Source organism: Coturnix japonica, chromosome 2 (assembly GCF_054131305.1).
Source record: "Coturnix japonica strain WE chromosome 2, WE-NBRP24, whole genome shotgun sequence".
Lineage (NCBI taxonomy): Eukaryota > Metazoa > Chordata > Aves > Galliformes > Phasianidae > Coturnix > Coturnix japonica.
The window spans coordinates 104713540-104738382 of NC_140664.1; the positions used below are offsets into that span (position 1 = coordinate 104713540).

The window sequence follows — 24843 nt, forward strand, 5'->3', positions numbered from 1 at the left end:
TTTTCCACTAAACCATGTTGCTTAGTACCACATCTGCATGTTTCTCCAACACTTCCAGGGACGGTGGCTCAACCACCTTCCTAGGCAGCCTGTGCCCGTGCCTGACCACTCTTTTGGAAAAGAAGTTTTTTCTAATATCCAAACTGAACCTCCTCTGCTGCATCTTGAAGCCATTCAATTTCATCCAATCTCTAGTTACCTGGGAGAGGAGGCCAACCCCCACCTCGCCACAACCTCCTTTCACGCAATTGTAAAGAGTGATCAGATCACCCCTGAGCCTCCTCCAGACAGAACAATCCCAGTTCTGCCAGCCATAAGACTTGCCCCAGTCTCCTTACAGCTTTGTTGTCCTTCTCTGGACATGCTTCAAGGCCTGGATTCTTTCATGTAGTGAAAGACCCAAAGCTGAACATGGTGTTCAAGATGCGGCCTGGCCAGAGCTGAGTACATGGGGATCACCTCCCTGCTCCTGCTGGTTGCACTACTTCTGATGTTTAGTAGCAGTTTAAATTATGTGCCTCCATTCTTCTAGACTCAAGTTCTTTTGTAATCTGAGGCAGGCCCTGCTGAGTGACTTCCACTTTCATTTATTTATGTGGTAACATAACTATATTGAAATGTGTAAAAATGTATTTTTCTTTTAGCTGAGAGGCCCAAGTACACATTTGACTTCTCAGAAGAAGAAGACGATGCCGATGATGACGATGATGCCAACAATAACAATGACTTAGATGAGCTTAAAGTAAAATCTTCTCCAGGTATAAATGACAGAGAGGAGGAGTTTGTTCCCTCTGACAGTTTAGAAAAAGATGAATATGACTTTTCTCCAGTCAAAACAAAGCCATCTCCAGAGTAAGTACTGTAACTCAGCAGTATATATTTTTAAATAATTTTTTTTGTATACAGAAACCTCTAAAGAAAACTGACAGAATATTAATATTAATCTACACATAAGATGTAAAATAAAATGTATACATTTCTGGGGAGGAATAAAAGTGTATATTATAATCTCATCATTGCAACTGACTTGGGCAGGGAAGACATGGCTCACCGAATTGAGATAGAGTGTCAGTAATGTCGTCTGTTAAATGTATTTAGTAAAAATTTCTGTTTTCCTTCTTGTACCAACAGGCATACAGAACTATTGATAAAAATGTAGTGCTGTTAATTTAAGATGGTTACGATGCATGACAGGATAGTGATTTTATTAAGGATTTGTCTGTTGAAATGCTAGATACGTGTTACAGTGTGAAAACAATAATTTATTCTCTTATGGGTGCTATAATGTCTGCATATTTCAATATGTAGTTAATGCAATTAATGCAATTTCTTCTTGTGTCTGGAAGTAGAAAAATGTCTCAAGAGAAGAAAAATCAAGACTTTGGGAACATTTTCTCATTCCCATCCTACTCGCAGAAGACAGACGATGGTGAGCTTGTTTTCACTGATCTGATTACCATTAGCAATTTCTACAGAATATGTATGGGGTTTTATGTCGTAAATAGAAACTTAATGCAGTAGTCTTAAGAGTAATGGTATTGAGATTTATGCAGGGGAAAAGAAATGATAGGTTCTGATGCTTTGAGGAACGCATAGCCTAGCTGTAGTATCATAAAGGTGTATCTGTGAGATTGATGTTGACTGTAACCAATAAGGATGATTTAAAATATGCAGTGAACAAATCTTATTCTGAACATACTCTGTGGTTATAGATACAACAAAATTGGACAGTGATGAGGAGGATTCTACTCCTGTTTTCTCATCACCTTTCGCCCCAAAACAAACAGAGAAAATTCTAAGTAAAACAGTAGCTGCTAAAAAAGGTAAGTGTAGGATTACCCTCTAAATCAAGCCTTTTTTTTCAAGTTCTTCACTTCCATCTTTGCATCATCTCTTCACCATCGTCATCTTAAAAGTGGGAATAGCATTCATGTATTTCAGATTCAGTGGCACTGCAGGAGAAGGTGTGAATTTCTTCCAGCTTCTTAATGATATTAATTTCTTTCTTTCTACCATAATGTCAATACTTACTATGTAGAGATTTCAGCCTTTTAGTTAAACCAATGGAAGGCTTTAACACTCAGGGAATAAATGAGACGTGATGTCCTTGTGGTTGAAGATAGTCTTCTGTAATGCATCTAACTTATTAACGTTAGAAGTAAAAACAACAGTGCAAAGGAGGAATCCCCAAGAAGTACTTAAGTCCTAAGCAGACTGTGTACTTAGCATAGTTGTACTTAACTGTGTCCTCACACTTCAGAGTTAGAAGTTTCTTCATTTGTTAGTCAGGCTTTTAGAAGTGGCAACTTGCATGTTCTTAAACTGTGGAATTCAGGACAGTTCCAAGAGTGTGTTCATTGGTTGCTTTGGTTTCATTAGTCATGCATGGATATTTGTAGGAATAAGGTGTACCTTGGAGAATATTGGCATAGTTATTCTTTGACACTTCAAAACACAGCTGTGATGTTTCTGAGTGCTGATGAACCTTTACCCTTACAAAATAGGTATAAACAGGCTCTCATTCAAGGAAGAAGAGTTTACTTCTGTCTCCATGGTAGTCTTAGGGACACAGTTTCCTATTTAGTGCATGAAAATTCACAGCATTCAACAGTTTTCATCATCTCTCCTTTGCCCAAACTCTACATGATCACCATTTCTTTGACACTGTAGTGCTATCTTAATAGCTTAGTTATTACCCAGCTGGTATTCTTTTACTCATGTCCTTAGTTCACTGTTCATAATCTGGTATTGCAATATTCCATCCACTCACCCTCTGGTGAGTGCCTCACAGGGGAATGTCTATTGTGTAGCTGAAGCAATTACTACAAACAGTCATATGTGGGGTTTTTTTGTGACTTCAGATTTCGAATTTTGGAGGACAGGAAGCTGATACTGAAGGACTACTTGTTCTGTCTTGTTATGTGTATGGCCACATTCCATTCTCAGTCCAGGGACAATAAAGGAATAGTTAGGAGTTAAATTTCTTCTCAGACCTTGATCAATTCAGTATGAAATTTTCCGATCTCTGGCATCATCTGACTCTGACTTGCTTTATGCTAATATAGTTGTTTTGTCTTCTGATTGAGATATCTGTGGAGACCAATTTGTTGTTTTCAAATATGGTTCCCGAGTTCCCACCTAAGTATCAGTTCTTCACTCTCAAGATCTATCTAAAAGGCTGCCGGAGCATCTCCTTGATGCCAAAGAAAGCTTTGTTTTTAATATTAGCAGGCCATGATACTTAGTAGGTATCATCCATCACACAAAGCAGTACAGTGATTCTCCAGCAGGGAGCAGTTAAAGGCAACACAGCCAAAAAGATTCTGGAGACACTCATCATTCTGAAGACATTTCCTTAGCAGTATCACAGATGAAAGCTTAAGTGCTTACCAGTGTCCACATTCCTGCTATCTGGAGCTTTTTACATGCTCCTTAAGGTATTCAGGGCTGGCAGATTACACACAGGCCAGTAGCAAAGCAGAGGGTTTTGTTAAAGGTTGGTTTGTCTTCCAACATGTGGAGTGCATTACTTCTCCGTGGTGTGAATGTAGGAGGGCTGATCCGAGACCAATGCCTCTTGTTTTATTCTGTTGGCCCACAATATCAGAGGTGGACGGTGGTGGTGTGGCAGCAGAGGTTGAACCTTGCCAGCAGTATTCCATTCCATTTCATTATAATGTAACAGGTGGCAGCAGAGGGGCAGTCTGACAAAATGGTGTCTGATGTGGAAGTGCAGGTGAAGGAAAGAGATGAAAATGAATTCTTCTATGTGGAAAAATTGCTCCCACTGACATTAACTGACACTTGCTGAATGTTTATGGACACCAAACAGTGAGCCAAGTGAGGCAGTGGGGGGTGCATTTCAGCACCGATGAAAATGCATAGATAATGAAAACACTATTGAATGCTGTTATTGAGCTCTTTGTATTCGCTGTAATTTCCATGGGCATAAATAGAAGGCATTGCTTTCGGAGCAATACAAAAGCTGTGTCTGAAAGATGGCAAGAGAGGTTGTGTAGCAGTAAAAGAAATTCAGTAAGGATTCCTGTTTATTCCTTACAGTTCTAACATAAAAGTTGAAGTATGTTTTCCTTAAGTGTAGGAGGCTCATCTCATTTTAACATCTGCCATTTATTCTGTAATCGATTAAAATTTGATATTTCTAAGCAATATGTGAATGTAACATATTTGTTATCTCTGACTTCTAACAGCAAAAGTAGATGTACCACCTAAACCTAAAAGGGCTCCCAAGGCCAAGAAGATGGAAACTGTAAATTCTGACTCGGATTCTGAATTTGGCATTCCAAAGAAGACTGCGGCACCCAAAGGTAGTAATTTCGGTGTGGTGACGATTATCATCTCACGATGTCTTTGCTCTCTGTTACACAAGTTCAAGATTATATTTCAAGGGAAGCAAAGATAGTCTCTAAAAGAACCACACTGACTTATTACTAAATGAATCACCAGCGGATTAATCAGCCCTGAGTTTTTTCTATGACAGAAAGAGTTCACTGGTGTTTCTTGGCAATCAGTGTTGTGAACTTGTTAAATGACTTTTGCTGTTGGGAATTAAATGACTCCAAACCCCTTTTAATTGCTCATCCATTCTGTTGGATACTGCTTATTTTCATTCTGTGAGGTCACCTTTATACACGTCAGTGAAGTTCTGATTGTTGGTAGCTCTATTAAGTCAGGTTTTCTGGTTCTTTAAACCAATTCATTGGTATCCCAGTTGTCAGTCCTAAGAAGCACGGCAGCACAGCCAGTGATTTCATCGGAACACTGTAAAGAAAATGTTGTGCCAGTGCTGATAGCTGCCAGGAACAGTAAATTCCTAAGCTGTGAAGGTGCGTGAATGCTGTGTTACCAGCACAAAAAGTTACTGAGGACTTGCAGTACTTTGCAAGTCTGCAAGAAGTTGAGCTGATAAAGTTTGTCCCTGTCTTGAGCTGACAGTTTGAATTGCTAGAGAGAATGGTAACTCCAGAAGTAGTATAAAAGAAAGAGATAAAACTGAGAAAATCAACTGTTATGTTGTATTTTCTGCCTGTTGAGAAGAAGCTTGAGCTGTAACGTGAACTTCAACTTTACACGCAGACATGATAAGATGTAGCAACGTCCCTGCTGGTTTTTCCAGCGAGCCAAACTCTGATGTTTTATTGAAATTATGTTCTCTCACCTAGGAAAAGGGAGAGGGGCAAAGAAAAGGAAAGCATCTGGCTCAGAAAATGAAGGGGAATACAACCCTGGGAAGAAGGCACCTAAATCAACACCATGCAAGGTCAGTCCTCTCAATGGTCCTTTCCACTTGTAAAAATAACCTAGTGTTTCAGTAAAAGATGCATGTTCTTATGGCGGGGTGCTGATGTAGTAACCGGGGTGTAACTGTGGTTATGTTAGAGCTGTTGGAGAAGAGTTGCTTCAGGACTGAATGTCACAAAGCAAAAGCACAGAGCTTCACAAAGGATTTGTCTTTTCTTTTCCAAAGAAATCCAAGAAAGCCACTTTCGACCAGGATTCTGATGTGGAAATCTTCCAGTCTGCCTTTGCCTCCGAAACTGCCCCGAAGCCCCGGACAGGTCGGGCTAGAAAAGAAGTGAAATATTTTGCAGAGTCTGATGAAGATGATGATTTTGATATGTTTAACTAAGTGCCCAAAGAGCACACAACTGTTTTCCAGCGACTATCTTGTGTTGTCTTTTTGGTCCCTTCTGTCGCCAACTTTTGTACATTTGACTTATTTTATGTGATAAATGTAATTGATGGTTTTTATTCTTGTGTGTAGGCATTTTAACATCTTGTTCTTACACCTACAGTTTTATGCTCTTTTTTACTCATTGAAATGTCATGTATTTGTCTGACTGGCTCGTAGAGATGTTCTAGACAGCGGTGCTAAAGCACATTTTAATTGTCATGGTTGCAAACAGCAAACCTGCTTTTTGAAATAAAGTTTAAACATTAAAAAATGGAAAACTCTCCGTCTTGTGTGTGTGTATGTAACGTTGGGGTGGAGGGACCGACAGCCACACGGGTGCTTTTTTAAAATAAATATATTTTATTCTTTGCCAGGAGACTCCATGGAAAAAGGTAAACAGTATATGAACATAGAAAGCATTGTTAAACAATCTCAATGTACAAACAGATCCAGTGAAAGGACATCACAGACTTGCTAGAATATATATATAAAAAAAAATCCACTAGTGTTTTAAATGAAACCTAAGAAACTGACACTTTAAATCTGTTAACCATTCTACCACAGTTTTCACTCTGCTTCATGGTGATTTAACAAGGCCAAGAAGGCAGATTCTCTCCTTGTGATTCGGGAAGTCCTGTCTGTACTTCCCTAGCACCTGGAAGGCCGCGTAGCCCAGCTCGTTCCTGGCGGTCGACTGGTTGTGTCCAGGACTAAGCAGGGACATTGAGGGCCCTACATGTGCCTTCTTTGTGCCCTGACAAGCCAGACCAGGCCTCGCTCACATAGGGAAGTGAAACCTTCAGCACCACGCAGCAAAATGGAGCCAGGCAAGTTGTGAGCCAAGCTGATGAAGGATAAGAGCTATCTCTGAGGCAGCTCTTAGAACCCATCCGTGGCTCAAAACACAGCCCAAACAGCAAACCATTCAGGAAAGCCATGAGCAGTATGCATGGATGAACCATCTTCCCATCCATGGGGAGCAGTGAGAAGGAGCTGGGCCCTTGCTGCAGGCCGGCTCCACGATAACTCAATTTTTGGCCATTGCCTGGTTTCACAAAGTGAATGCTGTTCCCTGCACACATGGACACAATGCTGCTTTGTGGGACAGGCAAAGGAAAGCTAATATTCTGTACTCACTACAGAATTAAATCCTTCTCCTGTATTTTAGCTCTTTGATGTAAGAATTCAAGGCCATTGGACGCTCTGAGTTGTCTGTCCCTGAGAACCCAAACCCCAAACCGACGATTCAAGAAACCATCAATTATGAGCTGGTACCTTTGCAACGATGACAAAAGACGTTTAACCCAGAACTGATAAGACAGAGAGTCGTCAGACCTCAAACCCATCGTTAGCAACATTTTGGTTGAGATGCTCCTCCTGGGGCTGGTGGGGTACAAGGTGCATGTAGGTGGGAGCTGCAGCAAGCCTAAGTTTCTTGGGAACTGGGAAGGGCCAACATTGGCACCAGAAGAGCATGGGAGCTCTGCGGTACCACAAGGCTCCCAGCAATCCCAATTCCCACCCCCGGCACCCCTGAGTTTATGCTGCTTGTTTTAGTGCTCAGGAGGCTTTCTTGTAAATAACCAATTTGAATCATCTGCTTTGGCATTACGTGACTAGCAGTCATTAAAGCATCTTGGTAAACACCGGTTTTCTGCAAGGCTTGGCACTGCTTTCCATACTAACACAGTAAATCAGGGGTTCTACTTTGATATACATTTTATGAGGGCTTTTTACTGTTTTTCTTTTTTTTCCTTAGAGAAATAAATGTTGAAAGAGATGTGCATTTTTTCCTGTATGTGTAAGGGCAGCGTTTGTGATTTGCACAGAGCTCTGTAGAGAGTGTTATTTACAGCTGGTTAGCTGAGAAGGGTCGTAAACACAGTGCAGCTAAGCAAGCAGCTGTACCACCTGCAAGGACAGCAAGAACAACAGGATGCCCTGTGATGGTGAGAAACTAGCCATGGTTTTGTGAACTCAGCAAGGGAGTAACTTTCAGGATGTTGACAACAAGTTGCAAAGATACTTGGGGATGGTATGTAATTGGGAACCAATGATGAGCTCTGCTTTGCAATATTTATGTGACTTGCGGAATCAAACTCCATAATCCAGAGATGGGTTATAAAGCAGGTGTGTTTATTCATCACCTGCCGACGTCGGTCAGGAAACCTCCAGCCCAGCGCACGACAGAACACCGGCCGCGCTCCGACACAAGCAGCCGTTACCACACAGCGGCCGCCCGCCGCCCCTCACACGTCGCTCGCCGCCTTGTCGGCCTCTACGGCGCCATGCCGCCCTCTGCTCCGCCCACGTCGTTCTCTGCGCCTCGCCATGCCGCCCCCCCTCGTGGTGGAACGTGGTTAAAGACACGGACGGACCGAAACCAGGGGATCGTTGTGACCCCGGTCCAATAGATCCAGAAAGAGAATCGGACGCATTTCCTCCTGATGGTACTTTGAAGGGAGCAGGAATGACACGTTTCCCTACAGCGTACTGCGGTGTCTCAGAGCAGTGCAGAAAAGAAGCGATATTAAGGGGTGATGCTGACACGTTGCAAACATTTCCTGTGTTGTATCAGCCGAATCAGGCCCCCCGTTGGGAATCCCTGCCTTATGAGGCAGTGAAGGAGCTAAGGAAGTCAGTGAGAACATACGGAGTTCAGTCAGCCTTTACATACAATCTTTTGGTTGCAAACAGTGACAGTTACACTATGACCCCTCACGACTGGAAAACTGTGTTAAGAATGATCCTCCTACACAATACACCGTGTTTATGACTGAATACTGACTACATAATATGACTGATACCTCTTTGCCTCAAACTGGGACAAATCCATGTGGCACAGCACCTCTTCAACTGTCAGACAGATGTCACTCACGTTCCTGAATTTGGTCGTCTAAAATATGCACATGTAACGATAGATACTCACTCTTCTTACGTATTTGCCACAGCACATACAGGTGAATGCAGTCATGACACCTGTAAACACTGGTTATCTGCTTATGCTGCTATGGGAATCCCACATACTACAAAAACAGATAATAGGCCTGCGTATACCTCTAAGGCCACTCAAACTTTCCTCCAAGAAGGGGGTGTTAAACATACTACAGCCATTGCTCATTCTCCCACTGGACAAGCTATCACTGAGCACATTTATCAAACATTGAAATCCATTATTCTTATTATTAAACAAAAAAGGGAGAATATGGGAGACACACTACAAGAAATATTATGCAAGGTTTTGCTTGTTTTGCTTGTGCTAAATTTTTTGAAAATATTATGTAAGGTTTTGCTTGTGTTGAATTTTTTGAATCGTGTTCATAGAGATACAGCTTGTGTGGATCGTCATTTTGAGGCTTCCCCAGTGCTAAAGGAACAGCCTATGGTTAATGTTTGGAATATGGCCACAGGACTTTGGGACTGTCCCCTACCACTGACAACTTGGGGTCATGAATATGCCCGTATTTCCACAGGGACTGGCCCTACGTGGCTTCCAGTATGATATGTTTGGTCTCATCTGAAGGCAGAAAATAGCATCCAGCCTTTATAGTAATTGTAATTGTGTGTTTCTTACTTAGTGGTATTGCTTTGTAACTTGCTGTGTTATAGATAATATTAGTAGTAGTTTGACATAGTGTGTGATTTTCTGTTTTATCAATGCAGTCTCAAGAATTAGAGTTTAAGGCATTAGCTAGGATGTTGTGTGCATCTTCTATTTTAGTAATAGATCAGATGTGTATTAAACAGGATTTGATATAATCAATGCTAGAATCTACAGGAATAGCTCTTTTAATGTTTTAGTACTGTTTGGTTATGATGTTATAAGCCTATTAATTAGCTTTTCTCAATTTGCAAAGACAAAACCTGGAAAGGAATCCCAGTCAAAGAAATTACCCTGTGTCATAGAATAGATACCTCTCTTACATCCAACTAATTGGGATTTTTGAAATATAACCATGCATCATTTTAGACAAAAGTGCACACTAATAGAACTAAATTTGATAGTTTATTCTGTTTTCCAAGCAGGTGTTCCACTTGGGCTCTATATCACGCACTGGCCATGCGGATGTGGTGTACAACTGGAAAAAATCCTTCAGACCCTGAATGCAGGAGAGAATCTGTGATGGGTGAGAGAGGAAATGTGCACCTTGAAGCAGGGGACGCCCTGCTGGCACTACCTGTCGCATCCACCACCAACATGGCTTGCTGTTTCTCAAGGGTCAATAAGTAATAATGCCCTTAGTGATACTCTAGTACATTTGTCCTCTAAAATTGAATCTATTTGACATGCTACTTCATAAAATTGCGCGATCTTTAATCAATTATTAGCCTGGATAACTCAGTCAGTAGAGCATGGTTATGAGCATCTTAAAAGCATTTATTGCACAAATTTTAGTGATCATGAAAAATCAATATATCAGAGTATATGAAAATTGAAGACTTTTCCTAGTCAGTTACAGATTAACACAATGGGACCCTCACAGATTTATTTTCAGGTTGCAGAAACTTAGGTAACAGAGCAAATGCATTTGTCCTTTATAGGAGGTTTAACAGTAATGTTGTTATGTTTTATTTGACTTGTCTCTTTTTTCACTTTTAGAGTATTGCCAATCGAGGCCTTGATTGAGTTATAATAGTTATGTTATTAATATTAGTAGTGCTGTTATTCTATAGGCAGTATCTTGAAATTGTAATACAAGAAGAATTTTATGGAGCAGCCGCCATGGATTGAGATAAGGAATTCACAGAGCAGCTACGGAGCAGGATAAACAGCATGAGAACTAATTGAACAAAGCAACTGAATTGCTTGTGAGATATGATTAGTCAGTCCGTAAACTGAGCCTTTTCAGCCTAAAAGAAAATGGGGGAAATGTAGAGAGTTTTATTTACAGCTGGTTACCTGAGAAGGGTCGTAAACACAGTGCAGCTAAGCAAGCAGCCGTACCACCTGCAAGGACAGCAAGAACAACAGGATGCCCTGTGATGGTGAGAAACTAGCCATGGTTTTGTGAACTCAGCAAGGGAGTAACTTTCAGGATGATAACAACAAACTGCAAAGATACTTGGGGATGGTATGTAATTGGGAACCAATGATGAGCTTCGCTTTTGCAATATGTATGAGCTAATTATCCGTATTATAAAGGTACACGCAGCCAAGGAATAAACAAGATTAGCTGATCATATGTCAATGACAGGTGTGGTCGTTTGCTTTTCTCCCGCCGTTCTACAACACATCTGTATGTACAAAGTCATCGGAAATGCAACCAGAATTGAAAGTCTGAGGTCTGTCTTGTCACCATGCAGTCTTGAATGTTCAGAAAACAGAAGCTTAACTATTTTTATTTTCTTTTTAGAAAATAATGCAAGATGAGCTCTCCTTAACAAATTGATTTTCAATGGTGCTCACAGCAGCCAACAGCACAGTACAGTAAATTAGATGAACTGCGTCTTTTCCCAGAAGGAACCAAAGTGGTACCAAATGATGCTGAGAAATTAAAGGCAACTGAGATCACTTGGAAGGCATTATAAATTAGAACGTACTTCCCAGTTCCTGACATGGATGGGATCTGCAAAGCCTGCTGGAGGGCAAGAGGTTGGGGGCTCCGTGCTAAGCAGGTGCAGTGCAGTGCCAGAAGTAAATACTGCCTCACTGCAAACTGTGGAGTAAGGACCAGAATTCAACAAGCCCTTGTCTTATAAAAGAAGAAACTCAGCCAAAGGGATACTTTGGCGAAGCTGCCTTCTCTGGGGGGGTTCAATTTGTGTTGAGCTAATTCATCACAAAAGTACACAGAAACCCTGTTTACATCTGATGTAACTGAAGTTAAGGGACTGTTCAGTACTTCCCAAGTGCAACAACAGCAGGCGTTCTTAAGTAGAGATGTCTTTGCAGCCTGTTGTATGTAGGATTAAACAAAGTTACAAAATTAATCTGGAATACCCTGAATACAAGCCAGTAAGTGATACTAGTTTAGGGATAGAATAAGCCCCACAGTATGGTGCTATTAATATACATGCCATGGCTGTATAAACTTGGCCTATTTATGTACAGAATGGTCTGTATTAGTTTAAATTATGTCTGAGGCCAAATAACTTGTTAAGACTGATACTTATTGTCTAAAATGGTATCCTGACAATTCTGTATGAAATCAGTCGTCTATTACTCAGCGAAGAGCTGCTGACTACTCCTAATGCTGTTAACAGAAACTTCATTTGTATTCCCATCCATATTTTTGCTGCTGCAAGCTATAATCCAAGCCCCAAGCTCAACTTTAAGCATAATGGGGTTTAAGATTGTAGGCCCTACCAGGTCTCATGACAAGAAAAATATTATTTCACATTCTTCAGTGTTTGTAAGGACTTATTTTCCTAGTAATGCTTCCAGTCATTTGTCACTCAATTGGTCTAGGAATTATATAGACACATGGAAAGGACACAGAATAAAACTGTAGGATTTTAGACGTGCTTTTAAAAAGCTTAAGCTGAAGCCTTCAGAGGTCTGTGTCTCACTCCAGTTGTTGGAGGAGATGGATCCATACACACATATATATATACCCAGAAAAAGATGAAGGCAGCAAACAAAGCCAATATTTTCCAATAGATTTATTACAACTTCTAAGCGACAGATGGGAAGATGGGAAAGTTGGCGAGAAAAGAGAAAAATTCTAGAAAATGATTTGCAGAGCAAGGATAGTCCCCATCAGGGATCCAGCGGCGTCTTGTTGGTCTGCAGGGAGGCAGCAAATTGGTCAGTGCTATCCCACTAATATGCTGTTGGGCAGAGGGGTACCTCCATTGCATCCTTTCTGTTACCGGGGCAACAGCTGTTTGTTAGGTAACTCCTGCTTACCCTAGTTACCGGGGGCGTTGTGCTCTGTCATCACTGACAGGTAGCTGTTGAGCTCAGCTGTTGAGCTACTGGCTTTTTGCTGATCAGGAGGAACAGCCAATCCAATCCTCTTACACTGCGCTCAAGGTAATTAACCATTAACTCCAAAAGTTTGTTGAGCGGGTTATATCTCAGGTGGCTGCCACTGAGCAAGCTTTGAGCCAAAAACTGTTAACATTCTGACTTTTCAAACTGTTGAGCTTTGCTCACAAAGGCAGCCAAGCTGAAGTTGAACGGGGTGATATTACTTTATCCCTTTCTCTTATGCAGGAGAGCGCTTGAAATAATGGTAGCTCTGTCTTTCACTCCATGATAAAAGAAGTAGTACCTCAATAACTCTCAGACTTTTCCCAAAGTAGTTAAAATTTCAGTCAATTTCCTCTGAGGCCTTGTTCTAGCCACGCAGGAACAGCTACAGATTACCGGCATTCTGTGGCTGACATGGAGTGGAGCTGAAATGGAGAGGATAACAGGAATGGAGTATCTTTTCTAATACCTTCAGATACTTGTATTGATGATATAAGTGGTATTGATGTATTGATGATATAAGTGGTGAGCCCAACCTTAAAACTGCATGCAGATTTTCAAAGTAGTATTTAAATGATGTCAGTGAGAGCGATGTGAGTTAGAAAAACCTTCTGTGGGATTGTCCAATAGGTCACAAGCCGGTACTGCTGCACAAATGTAAGCATTAATCACATGGTTTATCTATTTAAATACTGAGTACTTGATCAGATAGTTCTCTACACCAGGTCGCACAGGTAGGCGTCCAGGCAGGTCTTTAATATCTCCAGACTCCACAACCCCCCTGAGCAGCCTGTTCCTGTTCTCTGTCACCATCACTGTAAAGAAGTTCTTGTGCACATTTGTGCAGAACTTCATGTGCTCCGGTTTCCAGATGTTTGTACAAACATATCAGTTTATATGTTTATACAAATATATCTACACTTATAATATTATGAAACTGAAATTTTTTCAGGCGTTCAGTAAGAAGATTGTTGATTGAAGAGTGGTTAACAAAATTCATGGAGGACAGGCAACAGCGTCCACTACATGGCCTTCCTGAAGTGAGTCCTAAACAATAGTAACAAATCTTGTGGATGAGATTTAAATGTAGCAAGGTGTTTGTAATTTGAGTGAATAATGTCTGTGGGTTTTTTACAGCAATATTTATATGGTACAGCGACAAAACATTTGACCTACAATGACTTCATTAACAAGGAGTTGATCCTTTTATCAAATTCAGACGATGAAAGATCTATTCCCTCCCTTGTTGATGGTAAGCTGACAGTTTATTATGATTTGTTGGAATATTCTCTTTTATTGTTTTCTTAAACTTGTGATTTGGTTTGAAAGCCAATATATATATGTCTGCAGAAAGCATGGAAAGAAATTTCTGCCTGTACTTTTCTCAGTATAAATATGCTTACTAAGATATTGTACAAAGACCTTGAGGTTTCATAAGACAAAATGGAAAAAGCATTTATCTCCAGTTTCCAAACTGGATGATATGCAGACAAGTTATATGGTCCCTTCCACAAAGATGGTGTAGTTCAAGTGTACAGGTACATCAAGTGTACCTAAACGATAAAGAGAATGGCTTCTTAAAACTGTAAAAGATCTAGAAGGGATAGAAATAGCATGTATTTTTGTTTTATCAGAAATAGTTAAATTTCAGAGTGCTTTAAAATCAGTGTAAGCTACAATCACAGTTGTCACTGCTGGATTTGTGTTGATTCTTAGGAAAAAGATTTTGCTTTCTCTACTGGAAAGAAACAACTCTTGACTTGCAGAGGTACATTTAGGATGAAATTATACTTATTAGAATAGTGTGTGTGCTACTGGCTTAAAGGGTTAAGTTTCCATTCTTCGGACAACTTTTTGTTAAAATATTCATTTCTACTAGTATTTCTATTATCTTAAAATAATTGAAAATAATTTATTTTGCTAAAATTACATTATGCATTTATTTCCCTCTAAAGTTTAAGTTTCTTTCCAGAATTTTGAAATGAGAATAAAGCAAAATCAAGTTGGTTTTTTTTTTCTTACAAACCAATGCTTTCTTATGTGTTGAAAATGGGATCTTCTTCTTACTAGGTTTAAAACCAGAGCAGCGCAAGGTTTTGTTCACTTGCTTTAAGAGAAATGATAAACGTGAAGTAAAGGTTGCTCAGCTGGCTGGTTCCGTTGCTGAAATGTCAGCTTATCACAATGGGGAGGTGAGTACGAAGAGTAGAAAAGTTGTGAGAATTTGTAGCCTGTATACAATGTTTTCTGTATTAAAATTCCAAATCTTTTGACTCAATCTACTAATTACAGATTTCATTTTAAAATGTTTCAGCTGAGCAGTAAATACTTTAAAAAGAAAATATATTTCCATAATGTCCAATTATTTAAGCATGCTGGTATTCCAAATAGTTTATGGGTTATGGAGAAATGGTAAGTAAATAATGACATAGTAAGCTTCTTCCAGATTCTCAATCATAGTAACTATGTGCAATGGAAATTTTTGGTGTTGAACAAAAATTAGAGTCTCTTAAGGTAAGAAGGGTACAGTGTTCTCCAGTACCTGATACAGTATTGAAAGAATGGTTGCTTCTATCTCTTTTTTGTTTATATTTATCTGGAATATCAATTCATTCTCTTTCCATCTTTTCATCTTTGCCTTTGAATGCAGTGAGAAGTAGTTTGTGCACGAGAAAGCAGATGCAATCATTTTTTGCCCCTTTAATTACTCCAGAAATATGCGTTAAAAAAACTGAGAAAACTTTGGGTTTTTCTAAGCATTGAGCACAAGGACATTTAATTCAGGGAGGCAATGTGGCTACAAAAGAGGGAGCATTATGCTTTGCCAGTAGCTCTAGTAAGAGGCTATGTTCCTTTCTCTAGCTCAACTTGACTTCTTTGAAATTGAGGTCAGGTTAGTCACTGAATTCCTGGGCATTAAAAATCTGCATTCTTGACTGATTAGGAAAGAGTGTACTTCTAATGTTTATATCTGTGAACACGTATTTTCTTGCAGCAAGCATTAATGATGACTATTGTCAACTTGGCTCAGAACTTTGTTGGAAGTAACAATGTTAATCTTCTACAACCTATTGGTCAGTTTGGTACCAGGCTTCACGGTGGAAAGGATGCTGCCAGCCCTCGCTGTATTTCCACTATGCTAAGGTAAACATATTCTCAACGGTTTACATTAAGCTTTTGAAAAGCTTTATTATCAAAGTAGCCCATTCACAACAGTAAAGGATTTATTTTATTTTATTTTTATTTTTTTATGTGAAAGGAATAGGAGAGGATTAGTCTGTTTTGATAGCTGTTAGTGCTCAAATTTTGCCTTATGTTTGTAAGTGTGGTTTTTCATCTTGAGTTTTCTGCAGAGATTTTCTCTGCATAGAACTGCTGTATAAAATGTAGCATTCAAGGAATTAAACTCTGAATTATAAAGATGAAGATTGAAAATGCTTTAGACTTGGGTCTGTGTGCTGTGTGATCAGTTGTTAGTGTGTTATATACATGTATAATTGGGAAGGAAGCAGACATCATCTGTTATTAGTGTGCCATTCCATTGGGAAGAACTTTGTTTTCTCAGGCGGTGTGTACATTGTAATTTCAGCTTCAGAATGGCAAAGAATAGAAGGCATGAAAAAAATAGGTCATATTTGGACACACTGAGGGTTAAAGCACTTAGACGCGAAACTAGTGGGACTCCAGTTAAACAGATGTTTATTTTCTTTCTTTTTTAAAGCCCTTTAGCCAGGCTTCTTTTTCCACCCGTGGATGACAACTTGCTGAAATTCCTTTATGATGACAACCAACGTGTAGAGCCTGAATGGTATATGCCCATCATTCCTATGGTTTTAGTAAACGGAGCTGAAGGAATCGGTACTGGATGGGCTTGCAAACTTCCCAACTATGATACCAGAGAGATTGTAAACAACGTCAGACGAATGCTGGATGGCTTAGATCCTCATCCCATGGTAAAAATAATAATATTCACTAGCATTTTCTACATTTGGTAATCAAATATAATTTTGTGCTTAGGAAATGTAGTCATATAACTCCATGAATGCTTGATTATTGAAGTAGTTGAATTGGTTGAATTGTCTGGTAATTTTGCATGGGAGTCTTACTTGACTGTTGGAAAGTGCTGTGGAGAAGTTCATCTTGAAGAAAAGAAACAGTGCAATTTGTGTATTTCCAGTTATTTCAGAGGACTTTCTGTTCTCTGTTGACAGTAAGACTTGGAAGTTTCAAGTCCTAAAGATAGTAATTTTTCATTAGAGTAGAAAGATTTTGCATTAGAGTAGAAAGTTGGACAATAAACCAAAGAAAGACAAATACCATTTTCCTGGATTCAGCTACATCTTCTTAATTATGTACCTACTCTTTAGGTAATAGGGTAATTGCTTCTGTCACTTGCACATGCGTATTTTTTGGACTTTTTTTGGTAAGGTTTTTACTATGACATGAGATTATTACCAGCATGAGATTAGCACAGTATAAAGTGAGAGCTGTAGGGTGCATGGGAAAAAAAATATATTCTCTATCTTACTACGAAGTTTCTTAGCATTCCACTGATTTTTGTTACAATTTCAGCTTCCAAACTACAAAAACTTCAAAGGATCCATTCAGGAACTTGGTCAGAACCAGTATGTGGTCAGTGGTGAAATATTTGTGGTGGACAAAAACACTGTGGAAATTACAGAGCTACCTGTAAGGATATGGACCCAGGTAAGTTACAGTGAAGAAAAAAAGCTCTATATTAAACAGTTTTATCCTACATGCAGGAGAACATTTTAGTCCACTTCTGATCGTTTTATATACATGAAAAGGAACACGGTTTCATTCTTTTCTTTGCCTTCGTAAAAGAAGGTTCTACTTGTACCATCTCATCTACTGTCCATACTACAAAGAATAAATGCTGCTTCTGCTGAGTTAATACATAATCCCCCCCCCCCTTTATTTTTTTTTAAGTAGACTTTCTTGACCTTGTAGAATGGCTCTCACGTTTTTTTCTAATCCCTGCATTCATTTTTAGGCTACATTGGTTTTGTAAATTATCACTGGTTTCACCTGTGGTACCCAAGTTGAAATCTTAGCTTGGTTGTGAGCTTGGTTTAAAGAATTAGGAATTTAAAGAAGTTGGAATAAGTGTTTCTGGTTTTTTTCTATCTTTTTCTTAATAGGTGTACAAAGAACAGGTTCTGGAACCTATGTTGAATGGAACTGAAAAAACTCCAGCATTAATTTCTGACTACAAGGAATACCACACGGATACAACTGTGAAATTTGTTGTGAAGATGACAGAAGAAAAACTTGCACAGGCAGAAGCTGCTGGATTGCACAAAGTCTTTAAGCTTCAAACAAGTCTTACTTGTAATTCTATGGTAACTTTTTTCTGTTTGACTATTAGAATACATACAGTTGCTTGTTGTAAACTTGAATGTTTTTGTAGTGAATTTGGCACGACTGAACAAATTTCTTTGTACTTGCTGCTGACAAAAAGTAATTGTGAACTGTTTGAATTCAGTTGTCTTGGAGATAATGCAAGTCTTGCTTTTTTGATCATTTTGGGCTACTTGAATTTTGAAACTTCACTGTAACTGTCTAGAATTCTAGTCTTTTTATGGCAGGTACTACTTTCAAACATTGTCACAAACAAAAATACACACATGCATGTGTTGAAAATGGCCTTGCTCAATCTATTGTGTAGATTATTTTTGAAAAGCAAATGCACCAGATTGAGGTGACTGTAATTTTCACAGGTTCCATAAGTGTAGGGACTACTGCTAGAATCTCTCTGTAAGGCTTGTATTTGTGTAGGAAGCAATCTGTCCTTGTGTAAACATGTTAAAAAGTTAGATGTCTATGTGAGTCTATTATGCATCCTCTTGAATTTGCTGCATAGTCCCAGAGGAAGGTTTGAGCTCTCAGTCTTGAAAGGCTATTCTTCATATAGTGTGCACGTGAGAGCTATAGAAATGAACTTATACAGGAAGATTAAAAATCTTGAGTTAAGAAATCTCTCTCAAGCCATATGTTATCTCTTTTTTAGGTGCTTTTTGATCATATGGGATGTTTAAAGAAGTATGAAACTGTACAAGACATTTTGAATGAGTTCTTTGATTTGCGATTACATTATTATAGTTTACGTAAGGAATGGCTTGCGGGAATGTTGGGTGCTGAATCTACAAAGCTAAACAACCAAGCTCGCTTCGTTCTAGAGAAGATACAAGGGAAAATTACCATAGGTGAGTAAACACTCTCTAAAATAGAACTGGGAGGAAATCTGGAAGTGATTTAAATGTAGTAAAATGTATTTGTATGTAAGACATGGACTTTCACAGCATTGATTTTGTTTGTTTGTTTGTGTTGTAGAGAATAGATCAAAGAGAGACTTGATTCAAATGTTGGTTCAGAGGGGCTATGAATCCGATCCAGTTAAAGCTTGGAAAGAAGCCCAGGAAAAGGTGATGATCAGAAATCTCTGGATACGTTTGATGCTGTTGTTATAAGTGATATTCATTTATCAAGATGTATGTTTTTGAAGTAGTCTGATTAATTTATGACACAACACTTTAACAAGATTATTCATTGCTACTTTTCATTGGTTTTCATTCTTACAAATACGAATTTTCATACAAATATTGTTGCATAATGGTGGTATTCATCATAGATAATTCTAAGAAGACAACTAGATATATATAGGTTGAAAATGAGAAGTTCATACGTTCAGGGTTTTTATGGCACTCTGACAGGAGCATGTCTTTTTGGAAAAGACAAGTAAAAATTTCTTGTTACTGAATCCATGAGGAAACACCTTAGTAATCCATCAGGGTATTTTGGGGAATTGCTGTTGTTCATTAACACATCTAAGATTAATCATATATCTAATTCTGAATATTTCACTTTAGGCAGCAGAAGAGGAAGACCCACAAAACCCAAATGATGATGCTTCCTCTGCTTCTGGATCGACTTCTGGCCCTGATTTTAACTACATCTTAAACATGTCTCCGTGGTCACTCACAAATGAGGAAGTGGAAGAGCTCATGAAGCAGAGAGATTCAAAGGTTGGTGTGCTGTGAGAAGCTTATTCTGAAATGCTTTAATAATTACTGATGTGCCCAATTGTGAATGTTCAGTTCAGATAGTATGTACTAAGTTACTTGTAGCTGATGATTCAGCTGACACATAACTTATAAACTTATATTTATATGCTACTTTCACATTTTAGGAGAGAGAACTAATTGACCTTGAAAGGAAATCCCCATCGGATCTCTGGAAAGAAGACTTAGCAGCTTTTGTTGAAGAGCTTGAAGTATGTTTTACAAATATTTCTAAAAATATATATTAAAAATAAGCAAAATATACAAACAAACAAACCAAAAAGAAAGAAAGAAAACAAGGAAAAAAAAACCAAACAGATTAATCTCCAAATATAGGGGCAAGTGGGAAATCTGTTTTGGGTAGTTGACTTCCTATTTGTTGTCCTCAGGGATTGTCTCTTGCATCTGTACAGTACAGTTCTTTTTCCAAGTCAGTGAAAGAAAAACTACCAGGAAGAAATTTGTTTCCAAATGACAAAAAAACTGGGAGTAGGAACTTGCAATTCTAAGTGATCTAACCAGTTGGGAAGCAGTAAGCATTATCAAATTCAAAGCCACAAATCTGGGAACAAAGCATGTAGACAGGAAGTGCTAGACAAAAGGCTTTTACCTTGCCTTATTACTGTCTCTGGCAAAAAGTAAAGGTGTATTGGTGGGTAACTTGCTGAGCCTCAACCTTCAGTGTTTCCTGAAAATGGCTGATGTAATCTTTTGGAGTAACATAGGATAATACAAATAAGATGTTTATTTCTCTGCACGTTCATGGTGCAGATGCAATTAGAAGTATTCTGCACTGAAACCTCAACTTCTGTAATAAAAAACTGGAAAGGACTGGAAAATGTGCCTTATAAAACTTACTCTGAAAGCTCACTGCTTGCTTTAAACACTGAAAGACTGAAAAGTTATATCAGTTCCTGGAGATACAAGTGAGGAAGAGAAACTTGATGAAAGGAAGATATTCCAAAGTGTCCAAAAGTTTTCATTTGTTTGGGCTTGAAAAAAAGTGTAGTTTTTAACCACATCAAGTAGGGAAGAACTCACCAAAATTAAGTGACTGATTTTCCATTAGTAAAATGTGTGTTATAATTCAGCTGACAATTAAGGGCAGTCTTCTGCTCCATGTTAATAAATACTGAAAAAGCACCATGTTCCATTTTGCCTTTACTGAAAACGATCATGTTTCCCTCCTGCTCCTGGTTGTTTGTTAGAAAGTAGAAATACAGGAAAGGAACGACATTCTGGCTGGCATGACTGACAAACCAATAAAAGTTGAAGATGGAAGAGGAATAGTTCCACGGCTTACATCAGCCATGAACGTTGATGCCAGCAGAAAACTGCTGAAAAGGAAAATGGTAAACCAGCGGTTAATACAGTTACATTATTTAACTGCTGTATTTTTCTTTGCTGATAATGCAGATCCAAAGACTAGACCCCACTAGACCCCATTAGTACTGTATGTATGTATGATGTTTTCCTAACTCAATGTGTAAAGAAATTAATGCTGGACTCATTTTATATTTGAAAGCCTGTTATAACTACTTATTGCTGGAGTGTTTTTGTTGTTGTTTTTTCTCCTTCCAATACTATTTAAATTTTCAATGTAATAGTCTAATTTATTCTCTTCTAAAAATTGTATTGCAGTAAAATTTTATTTTGACCAACTTGTTAATATTTTTAGGGTGGTGCTGATTCTGTTGTAATAAAAATGGAATATGATGAAGAATTTGATGCTGTGAAAGCTGAGAGTGGTTGGGATCACTTAGTGAATACGGCAGCCTCAGCAGCTAAAATCCGTAAAATAAAGAAAGAGAAGGAGGAGCCTGGTGAGATATCCTTACACGGTCATCATTAAGTTTGAATGAGTACTAATTTTGCATTAATTGTATTTTGAAGACAATATGAGAAGGGAAATATACCACAATAAGTATTTCATCTGATTTTCTTTATGCTAATATAGTTCTTTTGTCTTCTAATAGTGATATCTATAGAGACCAATTTGTTGTTTTCAAATATGGTCCCTGAGTTCCCACCTAAGTATCAGTTCTTCACTCTCAAGATCTATCTAAATGCTGCCGGAGCTTCTCCTTGATGCCAAAGAAAGCTTTGTTTTTAATATTAGCAGGCCATGATACTTAGACTACTTAGTAGGTATCATCCATCACACAAAGCAGTAGTGATTCTCCAGCAGGGAGCAGTTAAAGGCAACACAGCCAAAAAGATTCTGGAGATGCTCATCATTCTGAAGACATTTCCTTAGCAGTATCACAGATGAAAGCTTGAGTACTTACCAGTGTCCACATTCCTGCTATGTGGAGCTTTTACATGCTCCTTAAGGTATTCAGGGCTGACAAATTACACGTAGGCCAGTAGCAAAGCAGAGGGTTTTGTTAAAGGTTGGTTTGTCTTCCAACATGTGGAGTGCATTACTTCTCCGTGGTGTGAATGTAGGAGGGCTGCTCTGAGACCAATGCCTCTTGTTTTATTTTGTTGGCCCACGATATCAGAGGTGGGCAGTGGTGGTGTGGCAGCAGAGGTTGAACCTTGCCAGCAGTATTCCATTCCATTTCATTGTAATGTAACAGGTGGCAGCAGAGGGGCAGTCTGACAAAGTGGTGTCTGATGTGGAAGTGCAGGTGAAGGAAAGGGATGAAAATGAATTCTTCTATGTGGAAAAATTGCTCCCACTGACATTAACTGACAGTTGCTGAATGTTTATGGACACCAAACAGTGAGCAAAGTGCGGCAGTGGGGGGTGCATTTCAGCAGTGCTCACAGTGACAGTGGGTTGCCTCTGCTGGGGCAGATTTTTACCAGCACAGCATGTAGGCTATTGTTCATCAACGATGAAAATGCATAGATAATGAAAACACTACTGAATGCTGTTATTGAGCTCTTTGTATTCGTTGTAATTTCCATGTGAATAAATAGGAGGCATTGCTTTCGGAGCAATACAAAAGCTGTGTTTTAAAGATGGCAAGATAGGCTGTGTAGCAGTAATAGAAATTCTGTAAGGATTCCTGTTTATTCCTCAAGTGTAGGAGGCTCATCCTTTTTTTTTTGTCAGAAAGAGTTCACTGGTGTTTCCAGTGAACTCCAGAAGTAGCATAAAAAAGAGAGATAAAACTGAGAAAATCAACTGTTATGTTGTATTTTCTGCCTGTTGAGAAGAAGCTTGAACTGTAAAGTGAACTTCAACTTTACACGCAGACATAATAAGATGTATCAATGTCCCTGATGTTTTTTCCAGCAAGCTGAACTCTGATGTTTTATTGAAATTATGTTCTCTCACCTAGGAGAAGGGAGAGAGGCAAAGAAAAGGAAAGCATCTGGGTCAGAAAATGAAGGGGAATACAACCCTGGAAAGAAGGCACTTGAATCAACACCGTGCAAGGTCAGTCCTCTCAATGGTTCTTTCCACTTGTAAAAATAACCTAGTGGTTCTTCGCATTCAGTAAAAGATGCATGTTCTTATGGTGGGGTGCTGATGTAGTAACCGGGGTGTAGCTGTGCTTATGTTAGAGCTGTTGGAGAAGACTTTCTTCAGGACTGAATGTCACGATGCAAAACACACAGAGCTTCACAAAGGATTTGTCTTTTCTTTTTCAAAGAAATCTAAGAATGCCAATTCCGACCAGGATTCTGATGAGGAAATCTTCCAGTCTGGCTTTGCCTCCTAAACTGCCCCGAAGCCCTGGACAGGTGGGGCAGGAAAAGAAGAAAATTATTTTGCAGAGTCTGATGAAGATGATGATGACTGGCTCGTAGATATATTCTAGACAGCGGTGCTAGAGCACATTTTAATTGTTATAGTTGCAAACAGCAAACCTGCTTTTTTAAATAAAGTTTAAACATTAAAAAATGGAAAACTCTCCGTCTCGTGTGTGTGTGTGTAACACTGTGGCAGATGGACCGACTGCCACACGGGTGCTTTTTTAAAATAAATATATTTTATTCTTTGCCAGGAGACTCCATGGAAAAAGGTAAACAGTATATGAACATAGAAAGCATTGTTAAACAATCTCAATGTACAAACAGAGCCAGTGAAAGGACATCACAGACTTGCTAGAATATATAAAAAAAAAAATAAAATAAAATCCACTAGTGCTTTAAATGAAACCTAAGAAACTGACATGTTAAATCTGTTAACCATTCTACCACAGTTTTCACTCTGCTTCATGGTGATTTAACAAGGCCAAGAAGGCAGATTCTCTCCTCGTGTTTCTGGACGTCCTGTCTGTACTTCCCTAGCACCTGGAAGGCCGCGTAGCCCAGCTCGTTCCCGGCGGTCGACTCTTAAGGAAATACCCTGGGCTCACCCATTTGAAAGCTGTACATGAGTCGGCTGGTTATCATCCCATGAAGTTTCCCTAATGGCTTGTGAATAAGTAAACAAAAACATGGTAACACTGAGAAGTGTTGCTGCCTTGGAGGCTATCATTGCTGTAGAAATGCAGTAGTTAATGGTGTAGGTATGTCACCAGCCAGGTACTAAACCACTTTTTCAATTTTAAAGTGACTTTAACAGTGGAACCAATGACATCTGAATAACTGATCTGGCAGTTAACGCTGACACCGATGTCTTTTCTGCGAGTGCAGGGATTTTCATGTACTTTTTACAAGGAAGGAGATGCAAACTGAGGGCATCCAGGAGTAGTTTTCATATTAACTAATCAGACGGTCCTTGAAATTTCCTTTTCTGGATGTATACAGTAGGTTCGTTTCATCTGGTTGGTGTCTTGATCGTTTTGGGTACAAGAGACAAAAGGAAAGCACCAAACATCCAGTACAGAAAGTACAGCCATACATCTGTATGTACAAAGTCATCAGAAATGCAACCAGAATTGAAAGTCTGAGATCTGTCTTGTCACCATGCAGTCTTGAATGTTCAGAAAACAGAAGCTTAACTATTTTTATTTTCTTTTTAGAAAATAATGCAAGATGAGCTCTCCTTAACAAATTGATTTTAAATGGTGCTCACAGCAGCCAACAGCACAGTACAGTAAATTAGATGAACTGCGTCTTTTCCCAGAAGGAACCAAAGTGGTACCAAATGATGCTGAGAAATTAAAGGCAACGAAGATCACTTGGAAGGCGTTATAAATTAGAACGTACTTCCCAGTTCCTGACATGGATGGGATCTGCAAAGCCTG

At 39.0% G+C, this 24843-nt stretch overlaps 2 protein-coding genes across 8 annotated transcripts in view; both read left to right on the plus strand.

Annotated features, from left to right (window-relative positions):
- TOP2B (DNA topoisomerase II beta) overlaps positions 1-5973 on the plus strand; it is a 54649-nt gene extending 48676 nt beyond the window's left edge. For 3 of the 7 annotated variants that reach the window (XM_032442350.2, XM_085538360.1, XM_085538362.1), the window contains 6 exons: positions 645-852; positions 1347-1429; positions 1713-1823; positions 4212-4328; positions 5184-5281; positions 5489-5973. In XM_032442350.2, the coding sequence (XP_032298241.2) occupies positions 645-852; positions 1347-1429; positions 1713-1823; positions 4212-4328; positions 5184-5281; positions 5489-5650 (779 nt within the window). In that variant the 3' untranslated portion in view covers positions 5651-5973. The remainder of the gene's footprint in view (positions 1-644; positions 853-1346; positions 1430-1712; positions 1824-4211; positions 4329-5183; positions 5282-5488) is intronic. The other 4 variants (XM_015853910.3, XM_085538361.1, XM_032442351.2 and 1 more) reach the window with 3 other exon arrangements.
- Positions 5974-12583: 6610 nt separating this feature from the next.
- On the plus strand, positions 12584-23559 carry LOC146762104 (DNA topoisomerase 2-beta-like). The gene is made up of 16 exons (XM_085538363.1): positions 12584-12671; positions 13564-13651; positions 13749-13863; positions 14682-14803; positions 15607-15755; positions 16333-16564; positions 17184-17318; positions 17774-17974; positions 18643-18838; positions 18966-19057; positions 19502-19657; positions 19822-19905; positions 20902-21045; positions 21372-21516; positions 22987-23084; positions 23302-23559. Exons 2-16 carry the CDS (start codon positions 13610-13612, stop codon positions 23368-23370), a joined length of 1980 nt encoding a protein of 659 aa, XP_085394489.1. The 5' UTR covers positions 12584-12671; positions 13564-13609; the 3' UTR covers positions 23371-23559.
- Positions 23560-24843: the final 1284 nt, after the last annotated feature.